The sequence below is a fragment of the Erpetoichthys calabaricus genome, chromosome 2, assembly GCF_900747795.2.
Source record: "Erpetoichthys calabaricus chromosome 2, fErpCal1.3, whole genome shotgun sequence".
NCBI classification, from domain to species: domain Eukaryota; kingdom Metazoa; phylum Chordata; class Cladistia; order Polypteriformes; family Polypteridae; genus Erpetoichthys; species Erpetoichthys calabaricus.
The window spans coordinates 19262340-19277983 of record NC_041395.2 but is presented as its reverse complement, the minus strand read 5'-3'; the positions used below and the strand labels follow the sequence as shown (position 1 = coordinate 19277983).

Sequence of the window (15644 nt, the reverse complement as noted above, 5' to 3'; positions counted from 1 at the left end):
CCATAGTGTTTTCCATGTGTCAGCAACAATAACATCCCTAGGAGACCACCAAATTGGGTGTCTGGAAAGGAGATGGACTCTCGGATGGAGGACAATGTCGCCATATATCGGTAAACAGTCTTGCTTCTCATAATTTCTTAAAAAGCCTGCGGTTGCAGCATCATAGTGAATGTGAGGAGGTTATATGTTAGCTAGCACCGGTAACCACTTGAGAGCATCTATTGTGAGCTTAAAAATACTGGGAGATAAGAAGTGAAGAAGGGACACCATGAAACAAATAAGTCGGGTCACACCTAAACCTATCAATGGCAACAAGATGCTGTCGGTCCTTAAGGTATGATTTGAACCCAGCAAGATCACTTCCAGTAATGAGTCTAAACAAAAGAATATCAAGATAAGTGCCGAAGAACAAAAACAGAAAACAAAAGAACTAAACCAAAAAATATTGAACAGCAGCTAACTGCCAGATTTTCAATCAACTACGTCGCTAACTAATTCACGACAAGGACTGAATTTCAATCCACCGAGGGAAACTGAACATTTGCGACGGGCCATATTTAACCTGGAGATCATTGACTTGACCTGTGCTTGCGAGAAACCTTTATCCAATTGGGAAGCATCGTGCACCAAAGTGCCGCTGTAATCAGTAGACGGAAATGGATCATGTGACGCAACGATCACAGACGCATTCGTTTTGAGGTCAATGCCAAAAAGTAAAGAAAATCAAAAAATAATGAAAAAATACAATTTGTCTGTCTCAGTTATGCTCGAACTCTGATTTTTTTTCTCCTTAATTATAGGATTTTGGACCTTTCGGTTTGTCCAGGACTGTAGTATGTAAAGAGGCTTTATCTGATCTCATTAAACAAATAGCACTGGCCACACATGGGTGATAACTCACACAGGTACTGTCTTGGTGAATATCACAAAATAAAAAAATTCAAACGTGAGCGCCAGTAGGTTTTGCGCTCTAGGGACCAAGTTACACAAACTATTCTCTAACATTTCAGTAATTATTTCTGATCATAAAATAGGGTATTACGATAGCAACTGACGAGAAGAAGTACTGTATTTGAGGGTTCCTCTAGAGTGCCTCTTTCTCATGCATGATTTGGCTCATAAACTAATCAGCACATCGTCATCTCATAACAGGATTACAGTCATATGAAAAAGTTTGGAAACTCCTCTCAGCCTGCATAATAATTGACTCTCCTTTCAACAATAAAGACAACAGTGGTATGTCTTTCATTTCCTAGGAACATCTGAGTACTGCGGTGTTTTCCGAACAAAGATTTTTAGTTAAGCAGTATTTAGTGGCATGAAATTAAATCAAATGTGAAAAACTGGCTGTGCACAAATGTGGGTCCCCTTGTCATTTTGCTGATTTGAATGCCTGTCACTGCTCAATGCTGATTACTTACAACACCAAATTGGCTGGATGAGCTCGTTAAGCCTTGAACTTCTTAGACAGGTGTGTCCAATCATGAGATATAAAGAGATTTAAGGTGGTCAATTGAAGTTGTGCTTCCTTCTCTTTGACTCTCCTCTGAAGAGTGACAGTATGGGATCCTCAAAGTAACTCTCCAAAGATCTGAAAACAAAGATTGTTCAGTCTCATGGTTTAGGGGAAGGCCACGAAAAGCTATCTCAGAGGTTTAAACTGTCAGTTTCAACTGTAAGGAATGGAATCAGGAAATGGAAGGCCACAGGCACAGTTGCTGTTAAACTCAGCAGGTCTGGCAGGCCAAGAAAAATACAAGAGCGGCATATGAGCAGGATTGTGAGAATGGTTACAGACAACCCACAGATCACCTCCAAAGACCTGCAAGAACATCTTGCTGCAGATGGTGTATCTGTACATCGTTCTACAATTTAGCTCAATTTGCACAAAGAAAGAAGCCCTTTCTGCACTCACGCCACAAACAGAGTCACTTGTTGTATGCAAATGCTCATTTTGACAAGCCAGATTCATTTTGGAACAAAGTGCTTTGGACTGATGAGACAAAAATTGAGTTATTTGGTCATAACAAAAAGCCCTTTACATGGCAGAAGAAGAACACCGCATTCCAAGAAAAACACCTGCTACCTACTGTCAAATTTGGTGGAGGTTCCATCATGCTGTGGGGCTGTGTGGCTAATTCAGGGACTGGGGCCCTTGTTAAAGTCGAGGGTCGGATGAATTCAACCCAATATCAACAAATTCTTCAGGATAATGTTCAAGCATCAGTCACAAAGTTGAAGTTACGCAGGGGTTGGATATTCCAACAAGACAATGACCCAAAACACAGTTGGAAATCTACAAAGGCATTCATGCAGAGGGAGAAGTACAATGTTCTGGAATGGCCGTCACAGTCCCCTGACTTGATTATCATCGAAAATCTATGGGATGATTTGAAGCAGGCTGTCCATGCACGGCAGCCATCAAATTGAACTGAACTGGAGAGATTATGTATGAAGAATGGTCAACAGTATCTCCATCCAGAATCCAGACACTCATCAAAGGCTATAGGAGGACAGCGTCTAGAGGCTGTTAGATTTACAAAAGGAGGCTCAACTAAGTATTGATGTCATATCTCTGTTGGGGTGTCCAAATTTGTGCACCTGTCTAATTTTGTTATGATGCATATTGCATATTTTCTGTTAATCCAATAAGCTTAATGTCACTGCTGAAATACTACTGTTTCCATAAGGCATGTCATATATTAAAAGGAAGTTGCTACTTTGAAAGCTCGGCCAATGAGAAACAAAAATCCAAAGAATTAAGAGGGGTTCCCATACTTTGTCATATGACTGTAAGTTTCGAGTTTGATTTTTCCATCTAGCTCTAGGCTGTCCTCAAGAAACTGTGAAAAACAGAGAGACACACACCCAATATCGAGATATCAATGTTTTTGGTTTCAGGCGACAATAAGACATCGAGATCCGTTGAAACCTCAAAATTTTTGACGAATCTAAAGCTCTCAGTCCTCCCCCATAGACGATAGGTTATGGTAATATCTTACAAAATGAATGTCTGATTGACTGACTGGCTGATGATAAAAATGAAGAGAAATTAATTGAAACGTCTGATATGGCAAAAAATACCTTCAAAATAAAATTTCATTAATATCCTCCTGGATGGCACCACAGTCACAGTGGTTCACTCATTTTCTGGAGAAAAACTCAATGTGGACATAGAGGGTATGCCACGTTCACTTAGGATTCCAGAATTGTGTGATCTAGAGATAGAAGAAGGTCACCATCCCTTTGTGTGTTGTAAGGTGACTCAAAGAGGTCGGTGTCAGGATGGACATCCAGCTGCCAAAATATCAGCTCCACTACCTTTGACAGGACCAACCGGCCAAGCCGGGTGAACCTGGAAAGTGGCCAGTAAAGAACTAAGCACTGTGCCGCCATTCAACTCTAAAGTAAAGCAAGCTTTTAAAACAGATTGATGAATGAATGAATGAATGAATGAATGAATGAATGAATGGAATTAGACAGATTACTGTTCACAATGGTGGTCTTGATCTCAGACTGTAAATTTGGCAGCACCTACATGATAAGGATTGTTGGGGGATTGCATAGATCTTTGAAGGTCATGGAATTTACTTTCCTTTGTCATTTTCTTTTCAAAAGTGTCTCACCCAGTGAAGAATCATTGGAGCTGGAGCCCATGCTGGTAGCACTGGGTACAAACAATGATTATTTGCTGTGTATTTGATTTTACCTTTCATTTCTCTCCGTCTAGATTGGATCGATCAGGTGTATCTGAAAGCCCATCGGAATCGACTGAGAGAGGCACATCATTATGTTGTAAATGAGTTAAGAAATCTTGAGGTACCCTTCCTTCATCGTCCTGCTGGATTCTTCGTTTGGGCGGATTTCCGAAAGGTACCCTTTGGACTCGAGTTGTTGTTTATTAGAATTTTTTAATGTATTTTCTGGATAAATTCTAGATAAGTTAAGACCAAAAATGGATATGAGTATTACATAACCACGAGAGAGTCCGGCCATAGACTGATGAGACTCTGCCCTGTGCCCCTTCCCCATTCCTTGATGCTGCCAGGATAAACTTTATCCTCCCAGTTCCTTTATTCCAATTAAATCAGTCTAAGAATGTCATGTTGAATTATGAACTTTTATATTATGCAATATTATGTGAATGGAAATTCCGCCCCTGCTAAGAATAACGAATAACAATGATCAAGAGGCACTTTCTGCATAAGAGTGGTGGCCAGTGCTGCCCTTTCCTATACAGAGATCAGAGGGGAGATATGGGGGGGGGGGTTTGCAGACCTCCACGGCTCAGGAGCTCCACTGGACAGCCAATTGGATTGCATGTTTTGGTCACCTGGTTTACTTGATATTTAATCAGATAACTCCTCCTGAAGCCTTAATTGTAGCCATAGTGTAACCGGCATATCACGTAACATCAATGACGTAGAATGCAAAGTGACAGCCCCCTCAACAGAGCAGAGCTCTGGAGGTCCGCAGCTTGACTCTATTGGAGCTATTGCTGTTTCATGAATCATCAAATTAACATTGTTGACAGTCACCTGTTGTGATAATTTTTCATTAATGAGCAGAGAGACGGCTTCAAGTCAACACCAGTCAGGGGCTCAAGAAAGAAAAAAATGAAAGCATGAAGAAGAAGCTCGTACTGCACTTGTCGGTGTGTTTAGAAATCGAAATTTGATCAACTTGCAGTAAGTTGGATAACATTACATCTATCATCACTACACTAAAACAAGAGGTTTACTGGAGTCACAATGAGTGATGGCATTGAGGAAACATTTGTAAATGTCACCAACGCACACAGACTATCTGGCTTACTAGTCAGTGATTGGCAGAATGATGGAAAAACACCAGGCAAGCAACCTTGACATCCAAAAAGAGCTGACAGCGCAGATGAACTTCAACTGTTGGCTCATTTAATTGGCTGCAAATGTTACTGACTGAGTTAATGCCATACAGCTGTCTGCTGTCACTGGGAGGAAAGTGTAGGTGATACATTCACATGTGCGTTTTTAAAATATCTAAATATTCAGCTTCATTTTGGCCCTCCATTTACTGCATTAAGTAAGCTTGTTAAGCACGTTTTGGTAATAGTATTAGTAGTTTTTATTTTATTATTATTAGTATTTTATATATTAGTAGTAGTATTTATTATTATTATTATTATTATTATTAATAGTAGCAGTTCCAGTAGTACTGTTAGTTGCATTTTACATTATTATCTTTATTGTTATTATTTTTAGAATTAGTAGTGTTAGTGGTAGTTGTATTTTATATTATTATTATTATTAGTAGTAGTAGTAGTAGTAGTAGTGGTAGTTATAGTTGTATTTTACATGATTATCTTTGTTAGTATTAATATTAGTAGTAGTAATAGTAATAGTAGAAGTAGTGGTATAGTGGTAGTTGTAATTTATATTATTATTATGATTACTACTATTATTTTAGCAGTAGTAGTGGTAGTTGTAATTTATATTATTATTATGATTACTACTATTATTTTAGCAGTAGTAGTGGTAGTTGTAATTTATATTATTATCTTTATTATTATTACTAGCAAAATACCCGCGCTTCGCAGCGGAGAAGTAGTGTGTTAAAGAGGTTATGAAAAAGTAAAGGAAACATTTTAAAAATAACGTAACATGATTGTCAATGTAATTGTGTTGTCATTGTTATGAGTGTTGCTGTCATATATATATATATATATATATATATATATATATATATATAGCAAAATACCCGCGCTTCGCAGCGGAGAAGTAGTGTGTTAAAGAGGTTATGAAAAAAAAAAAAGGAAACATTTTAAAAATAACGTAACATGATTGTCAATGTAATTGTGTTGTCATTGTTATGAGTGTTGCTGTCTTTTATATATATATAATATACACACACAGACACACATAAACATATATATACATATACATATATATATACATATCTACATATACACATATCTACATATACATACGTATATACACATCCACAAAAACATATATATACATATACAAATTTACATATCTACATATATATATATATAGACATACATATATACATACATACATTCACATATATATATATATATATATATATATATATACTGTATATAAACATATGTACTTATTGGCTCCTGTATTTAGGATATGGCAGGTTGGATAATGGATGGATGGACATCTGTATGCATAGCCGTATTTGCCCGTTTTCGTTTTTTTTCTTTGTTCAGTAATATTTCAGTAAACCCGGAGCTTGTCAGTTCAAATCGTGGTACTGACACCACTGTGTGACCCTGAGGAAGTCACTTCACCTGCCTGTGCTGCAAAAAACAAAAGTAATGTAACAAATTGTACCTCAGATGTTGTAAGTTGGTGGAATAAAGGAATAAGTAAAATAGATAAATATGTATTATACACATAGGAACTATTCATTTATTTTCAGTTAAGTCATCTGCAGCAAACTTTTATAAATGAGGGTTACTGATTTTTAGATAGTGCAAACTGTTTCTTCTTCATTGACGTTTTCTCTTGGAGATCTTTTTTCATTTCATTGAAAATGAAAGCAGCAGCTGCCAAAAAATGTAGCTTTCTTATTAATTTTTCAACATTGTGTAAAATAAATGTATAAAGTAACATAAAAGGTTTAAATACTGGTTATCCTTTTACACTAAAATATTACTAAAGAGGTACAAAAAAAGTAAAATGGATATGTTCTTTTTCTTTAAGGAGATTAAATATTACTGAAGAAAGAAAAAAAAATTAAACAGCCAAATGGGGCTATGCATACGAACTTAAAAGGTTTAAATAAAACAGAAATATATATTTTATTTTTACTTGCTTAACTTGTGGAGGGTGTATCCTGTAGCAAAGCCCTAACTTTTTTCGTGAAAGCCCGTTTCAGTAAATAAGTGTTAAAAACAGGTGTAAAGATATTGACAATAAGCTACGCAAACCCAGGAAGACATGGAATCGTTTAAATCAAGTATCATTACATCTTCCTTTCTTAAAGAGAAGTAAGGCAGTACTTTTAAGCTTACATATTTATATATAGACATACATATATATATATACATATATATCTGAAGCCGTGCAAGCACACTCTTGAGAATGCAACGTATAGTTGTACAGAAGAAAAGCAATCTTGCCTCAAATGAATGGCAACCTTTTGTAGGTCTATGAACTTAATTTAAACTTTAGGTTTACACGGTGCTTTCTTTCCGAAGTACCTGCACTCATGAATATGTCTGTATGTGTCAGTCGGTCAAATCCACGCGCTTCGCACCGGCGAAGTACCGCTTTTAAATTTTTATTAAGAAGAAAATAAAACGTTTTTAAATTGAGGGAAAATATACTAATAACAGTTTGTTAAGGATCTGTTTTTTTGTGAAGCTGCCTTTACTCGAGTGATCACTTCGACCTGACTTGGTGGCCAAGTATAAGCGTTACCTCGTAGGTAACCACCCATACAATCAGATTGTGAATCAGACTACGAATGCCGTGAATGTAATTACACACTCACTGCACTTGCTTACGGTAATCGAAACTCGGACGTCAGCGCTAGAGGGGCTTAGCAGCGGTGAAGTATTGCTTTTAAATTTTAATTAAGAACAAAAGAAAACCTCAGAGCTTCGATTCCCGAAAGGGAAAGCTTATGGTTGGACAGCAAGTGACGTAACATCAGCCACGGTGCCTTCAGTTGTGAGAAGCAGATCATAGAATGATTGAAAATAGTTTTGCATTTACCTTTTTAGTAAAAGGCGAGCTTTTAAGCCTGAGAAATCACCCCGTAAATGCACACGTTTAATTGCACATGTGTAAATATGTATGGTTACACAGTATTAAAAGACAGTGAACAACGTGATTTACCTTTGTTCCCGCGTTTGATAAAAGGCGAGCTTTTAAGCCTGAGAAATCACCCCGTAAATGCACACGTTTAATTGCACGTGTTAATATGTATGCTTACACAGTATTAAAAGACACTCAAAAATTAACGTCATTTACCATCAGCCACGGTGCCTTCAGTTGTGAGAAGCAGATCATAGAATGATTGAAAATAGTTTTGCATTTACCTTTTTAGTAAAAGGCGAGCTTTTAAGTCTGAGAAATCACCCCGTAAATGCACACGTTTAATTGCACATGTGTAAATATGTATGGTTACACAGTATTAAAAGACAGTGAACAACGTCAGTTACCTTTGTTCCCGCGTTTGATAAAAGGCGAGCTTTTAAGCCTGAGGAATCACCCTGTAAATGCACACGTTTAATTGCACATGTGTTAATATGTATGCTTACACGGTATTAAAAGACAGTCAAAAATTAACGTCATTTACCTTCGTTCCCGCGTTTGACTCGTGCTGTAAATCTCTTCCTTGTTTTTAGTTCACGTGATTACGTAGGAGGCGTGATGACGCGATACGTGACTCCGCCTCCTCCATTAGAGTATATGGACAAAAAATATGTTCCAGTTATGACCATTACGCGTAGAATTTCGAAATGAAACCTGCCTAACTTTTGTAAGTAAGCTGTAAGGAATGAGCCTGCCAAATTTCAGCCTTCCACCTACACGGGAAGTTCGAGAATTAGTGATGAGTCAGTCAGTCAGTCAGTCAGTCAGTCAGTCAGTGAGGGCTTTGCCTTTTATTAATATGTATAGATTAGTAGTAGTAGTTAGTAGTAGTAGTAGTTGCAATTGTAATTTATATTATTATCTTTATAATAATAATAATTAGTAGTAGTAGTAGTAGTAATAGTAGTGGTAGTTGAATTTTAGATTATTATCTTATTATTATTGTTATTAGTAGTAGTAGTAATAGTAGTAGTAGTGGTAGTTGTATTTTAGATTATTATCTTTTATTATTATTATTATTATTAGTAGTAGTAGTAGTAGTAATAATAGAAGTAGTAGTGGTAGTTGTATTTTAGATCATTATCTGTTATTATTATTAGTAGTAGTAGTAGTAGTATTAGTAGTAGTAATAGAAGTAGTAGTGGTAGTTGTATTTTAGATTATTATCTTTTATTATTATTAGTAGTAGTAGTAGTAATAGACGTAGTAGTGGTTGTTGTATTTTAGATTATTATCTTTTATTATTGTTATTATTAGTAGTAGTAGTAATAGTAGTAATAGAAGTAGTAGTGGTAGTTGTATTTTAGATTATTATCTTTTATTATTATTATTAGTAGTAGTAGTAGTAGTAATAGAAGTAGTAGTGGTAGTTGGTCTGTGCAGTGAGGACATTTAATGCACCAGGTACAAAAGTAAAGCCCGCTCCATTATTGAAGATGCCACTCATCCTGCACATTGACTCTTTGGCCTCCTCCCGTCAGGTAGGAGATTGCACAGCTTGTGGTTTGGCACTGCCAGACTGAGGAACAGCTTTTTCTTGGATACTATTAGACTAATGAGTACAACATCACTAAACAGACAGTACACTCTGTTTGATTTATACTGCGCTGTGCATTTTATTTCAGTAGTCTCATTTGCTACTAACTTTTTTACTTACTGCTAATTACAGCAATACACAGCAATAAAACTTAGTTATCTTACTTTACTCATATATGAATGTTATTTTCTTCTGTCTTAATTGTGTTAAACTGTGATACCTTTATCATGCTTTAGGGGTTAAAGGGCTACTTATGGGGTATTTTTTATTATGAAGTTTTTTATGGGGTTATCATGGGCACTGTTTAATTACTGGGACCTGAATACTAAATGTCATCTCTTCATATGGATGTTGGAATGACAATAAAAGATCCTTGATTCTTGATCCTTATTATTATTAGTAGTAGTAGTAATGGTACTAGTAGTGTTAGTTGCATTTTATATTATTATATTTATTATTATTAATATTAGTAGTAGTACTAATAGTAGTGGTAGTTGTATTTAATATTATTTTTATTATTATTAGCAGTAGTAGTGGTAGTAGTAGTATTAAAATTGTTGATTTTGTTGTTGAATCACGTCACAAGTGATACTGCTGGCTATACCAAATAACAAAGAAAAGCAACACATTGGTACCCTGGACCATTATTATTATTATTATTATTATTATTATTATTATTATTATTATTATTATTATTATTATTATTATTATTATCATTATTATTATTATTGGGCCTTCATTTATAAAAGAAACAAAAATGAATTGGTACATGTACATCATTGCCAATAAATACCATTGAAGTCCAGATCTATGGGTTGCCCTCTCAGTTGTTCATGTTGTTCATCACAACATACCTGAGGTCATCGATGACACAACGATGTGTGAGCAGCTTGGCCGTCATCAGCGTCAGCTCAGACCTCGCACAGAGGACTTTGCCTAAAGAAAATGTAGACGTATGCTGTTGTGGTATTCGACAAAAGAGACTGAAGAAATCCCTAAATATTCACTTTCAGGTTTTGATAATTTTCTTAAAAGAGTATTTGTATTTGACATTTAAAAATTTAAAGTTATAGTTAAGTTTGTGATGTTTACTTCTTTGTTTATATATTATTTATGGTGGCCTGGGCAGGGGCTGGGCTTTAAGTGTCAATTATGATTTAATGCACTTCACCACTTTTTTGGAAATATTGTATTTTTGACTGAATTGTGTTTTTTATACTGTGATGTGATTATTATGATCAACAAGGTAAGATAAATGTATTATTATTATCCCAAAGGGAAATTCATTTTAAAATATAAGCATCTACTCCGGAAGCATGACATACAACTTAAAAATCACGTACATTGGCAAAAATATATATATTGACATATAGGGCGGGGCTAGACAAACTGTAAAAAGTAATTGCATTTTTTTGTTAGTTACAATCATACAGCTACATATTGACGTCATATCTCAAGTCAAATTTTCAATTCACTTTATTTCAGTTTATTTATGTATGCCGCTATTTACTGATCCTCCTTGCTGCTCTCTCTGCCCTTGGCATCACTGGATCTGCCCACTGTTGTGTATTGACAAGGAGGCATGTCAAGTGAGCACCAGGCAAATACAAGGGTGTCCCAAGGACTGGTGCTGGGCCCTCTCCTCTTCTCTCTGTATATCACCCCTTTAGGCTCTATCATTCAGTTCCATGGATTCTCAAATCTGTGCCATGCTGGGTATACACAGCGATACATGTCACTGCCTCCTGAATACCATATAGTTTTGACTAGAATATCTGCATGTTTCACTGCTATTGATGAACAGGTACCTTCGCCAGCTTGTTATCCCGGCTCGTCTGTCTATTCAGCACCCCATCTCTGTTTAGCGTGGCTCATATTCACTAACATTCACCAAGTCTGTACAGAAACTTGGGGTGGACATCGATGACCAACTGTCTTTCAGGGACCAAGTTGCTACAGTCTCTCTGTACCACAAGATCAGAAGACCACTTCTGACCGAATTTGCAGTACAGCTCCTGGTCCAGGCTTTCCAGGAATACCAGCACATGTCACCAAGCTGCTGCAGCACACCTGGGGCTCAGCCAGCCGAGGTGGGCACATATCACCCCTCTCTTAAGATCATTCATTACATTGGCTTCCTGTAGCTGCCCATATCAAGTTCAAACTCTTGATGCTTGAGTAGTCAGTGGGGCTAAACCTACAACATGTATGTGGAGACACTTGTGGTCCTGTGCTCTTTCTCGACCAATCAAGTCTGCTATTGAATGACGTGTGGTGATGCCACCTCTGTATGGCATCATATCTTAATTCCACACTGTTTATATATAGTTCCTGGATGGTGGAACGAGCTGCCCACCTCAAAGTGTTTAAGAAGCGTTTGAAGACTCTCTTGTTTGGCGAATTTCTGTCAAACTGATATTAGCTGTTTTGTGATCTAGGAATTGTAACTCACTTGTTTTGTCTTTTTTGTTCTGTGCTCTGCACGTTGTAACACTCCCAATTTACAGTACCGCTAAACAAGAAGGAACAAACAATATTTCTTTTATGTAAACAGGTTTAATTCATGCGTTAGATCAATCAATCAATCAAATTTATTTATAAAACACATTTAAAAACAGCAGAAGTTGTACCAGAGTGCTCCACAAAGAAACAGGTAAGGCTACTATAAAACAACCAGTTTTATAAGACAGTTAATTAAAGCTATTTAATACATTAACCCCCCGATGAGTTTACCCACTGTAGAAGGCAAAGGAGAAAAAGTGGGTTTTTAACCAAGTTTTAAACACCTCAATCGAAGGAGAAAAATCTGATATGAAGCAGCAGATCGTTCCAAAGTCTTGGAGCAATAACTGAAAAAGTCCTGTCACCCTTAAACATCAGCCATGATCTAGGAACTGCGAAAACTAATTGAGCAGACGACCTCAAAGCTCTTGTTGTCAAGAGGGGATTTAGGGAATAGCGATATATTTAGGGGCAACACCATGGAAGGCTTTATAAACAAACATTAAAACCTTGAAGTTGATCCAAAATCTCACTGGCAGCCAATGGAGGGAGGCCAGTACAGGTGACATTTGCTATTTTATAATAATATTTTCTACTAGTGCTGGCCAGAAATTTAGCTGCTGCATTCTGTACCAACTGAAAGCGCAACAGTGCAGATTTTGGCAATCTTTCGTATAAGGAATAATCAAGCCGAGATGTAATAAAAGCATGAATCATCCTTTTCTGAAAGTAAGGATTTTAACTTCGAAATTTGCCTCAGTTGGTAAAACCTAGAGTTTACTACCACGGAGATTTGTTTGTCAAAGCTTCGAGATGAATCAAAGATGACGTCATCTTGCTCTGTCACACCCTAACCTAACCCTAACCTACATGTCTTCTCTCACCACATCCATAAACCTTCAGTTATTCCTTCCTCTTTTCCTCTTCCCTGGCAGCTCTATCCTTAGCACCCTTCTCCCAATATACTCAGCATCTCCCCTCTGCACATGTCCAAACCAACACAATCTCACCTCTCTGACTTTTTCTTCAAACCTTCCAACCTGAGCTGACCGTCTAATGTCCTCATTTCTAATCCTATCCATCCTCATCACACCCAATGCAAATCTTAGCATCTTTAACTCTGCCACCTCCAGCTCTGTCTCCTGCTTTCTGGTCAGTGCCACCGTCTCCAACCCATATAACATAGCCGGTCTCATTATCATCATGTAGACCTTCCTTTTCACTGTCACTGATACCCATCTGTCACAAATCACTCCTGACACTCTTCTCCACTCACTCTACCCTACCTGCACTCACTTCTTCACCTCTCTTCCATAATCCCCATTACTCTGTACTGTTGATCCCAAGTATTTAAACTCATCCACCTTCGCCAACTCTACTCCTTGAGACATCCTCACCATTCTACTGACCTCCCTCTCATTCACACACACGTATTCTGTCTTGTTCCTACTGACCTTCATTCTTCTCCTCTCTAGAGCATATCTCCACCTCTCTAGTGTCTTCTCAACCTGCTCCCTACTCTCACTACAGATCACAATACAATACAATACAATACAATCTATTTTTGTATAAACCAAAATCACAATGTCATCAGCAAACATCATAGTCCATGGGGACTTCTGTCTAATCTTGTCTGTCCATCACCATTGCAAATAAGAAACGGCTCAGAGCCAATCTCTGATGTAATCCCACCTCCATGTTGAATGCATCCATCACTCCTATCACAGACCTCACCACAGTCACACTTCCCTCGTACATACCCTTTTAGAACACATTAGAACACTCTAGACGAGAACAGGTCATTCAGCCCAACAAAGTTAGCCAGTCCTATCCACTTATTTCTTCCAATAAAACATCAAGTCGAGTTTTGAAAGTTCCTAAAGTCTTACTGTCTACAACACTACTTGGTTGCTTATTCCAAGTGTCTATTGTTCTTTGTGTAAAGAAAATCTTCCTAATGTTTATGCGAAATTTACCCTTAACAAGTTTCCAACTGTGTCCCCGTGTTCTTAATCAACTCGTTTTAAAATAACCGTCTCGATCACTCGACTAATTCCCTTCATAATTTTAAACAGTTCAATCAGGTCACCTTTTAATCTTCTTTTGCTTAAGCTGCAAAGGCTCAGGTCTTTTAATCTTTCCTCATAACTCATCCCCTGTAGCCCTGGAATCAGCCTAGTCGCTCTTCTCTGGACCTTTTCAAGCTCTGCTATGTCCTTTTTGTAGCCTGGAGACCAAAACTGTACACAGGACTCCAGATGAGGCCTCACCAGTGTGTTATAAAGCTTGAACAGAACCTCCTGTGACTTGTACTTCACACACTGTGCTATATAACTTAACATTCTGTTAGCCTTCATATTGGCTTCTGAACACTGTCAGGAAGTCGTAGCTTAGAGTACACTATGACTCCTAAATCCTTCTCATAAGGTGTACTCTCGATTTTCAGATCGCCCATTGTGTATTCATTGTGTACAACTCTTTCGTACTTTTCTGCCACTCCCAACTTCCTCATACAATACCACAGCTCCTCTCGAGGCACCCTGATATATGCTTTCTCCAGGTCCACAAAGACACAATGCAACTCCTTCTGGCCTTCTTTATACGTCTCCATCAACACCCTCAGAGCAAACATCGCATCTGTGGTGCACTTTCTTGTCATGAAACCATACTGCTGCTCACTAATCATCACCTCACTTCTTAACCTAGCTTCCACTACTCTTTCCCATAACTTCATGCTGTGGCTCATCAATTTTATCCCCCTGTAGTTACTACAGTCCTGTACATCCCCCTTATTCTTAAATGTCTGCACCACTCTACTTCTTCTTCACTCCTCAGGCATCCTCTCACTTTTTAAGATTCCATTAAACAATCTGGTTAAAAACTCCACTGCCATCTCTCCTAAATTCCTCCATGCTTCCACAGGTATGTCATCTGGACCAACGGCCTTTCCATTTTTCATCCTCTTCATAGCTGTCCTTACTTCCTCCTTGCTAATCCGTTGCACTTCCTGATTCACTATCTCCACATCATCCAGCCTTCTCTCTCTCTCTCATTCTCTTCATTCATCAGCCTCTGAAAATACTCTTTCCATCTACTCAACACACTCTCCTCGCTTGTGAGTACAGTTCCATCCTCAATGAGCCTAAATAAGTGCCAGTTTCATTAGCAGAAGACATAGGGCCAAAGATAATGACCTCAGTTTTATTTTCATTTAGTTGGAGGAAATTTTGCACCATCTAGAGTTTAATATCATCAATACACTCCATTAACCTCCTAACAGATGAAATGATGTCAGGGCTAACTTTAATATAAAGATAAAAGCATAAACCATTTATTCTGACGCTAATTCCAGATGCTGTCTGTGGCAGGATGTCTCCCATCTGCTGTTCATGTGTGAGAGCTGTTCTTACCATGCAGAAAGTATAAATCATCGTTATTCCTTTAATGTGGGGTAAGGAGCACATGGGGAGAACATGAGGCAAAGTCATAAATAGAAGTCGATCAGCACTCTGTGCCTATTTTTGCTGTAGTTTTAAATTCTCATCTCTCTTTAGTCGTCCTTCTATTGGCGTTTGCTCCCTTAATGGTATCCTAATAAGGTTAATAATGGCGAATGGAGAAGACACGGGAGCAAAACAACATTCAGGCTCTCTTGTGTAGCTGTTAGGAATTGGGAGGTCCTTGAATTTTGCTTATATTTGTCTGATAAAGATTTACTTTCATTTTTTACTTTTTTTGTTCACCCTTAAGTGCGTCATGCCACTATTCAAGAA

At 37.6% G+C, this 15644-nt stretch overlaps 2 protein-coding genes across 4 annotated transcripts in view; one reads left to right on the top strand and one right to left on the bottom strand.

Annotated features, from left to right (window-relative positions):
- LOC127526518 (uncharacterized) overlaps nucleotides 1-15644 on the bottom strand; it is a 499994-nt gene that overhangs the window by 108606 nt on the left and 375744 nt on the right. The gene's annotated exons all lie outside the window — the stretch shown is intronic.
- LOC114645667 (1-aminocyclopropane-1-carboxylate synthase-like protein 1) overlaps nucleotides 1-15644 on the top strand; it is a 201453-nt gene that overhangs the window by 134802 nt on the left and 51007 nt on the right. For 2 of the 3 annotated variants that reach the window (XM_028793495.2, XM_028793494.2), the window contains exon 13: nucleotides 3731-3873. In XM_028793495.2, the coding sequence (XP_028649328.1) occupies nucleotides 3731-3873 (143 nt within the window). Of the gene's footprint in view, nucleotides 1-3730; nucleotides 3874-4568; nucleotides 4689-15644 lie in introns of all 3 variants that reach the window. The other variant, XM_051923617.1, reaches the window with a different exon arrangement.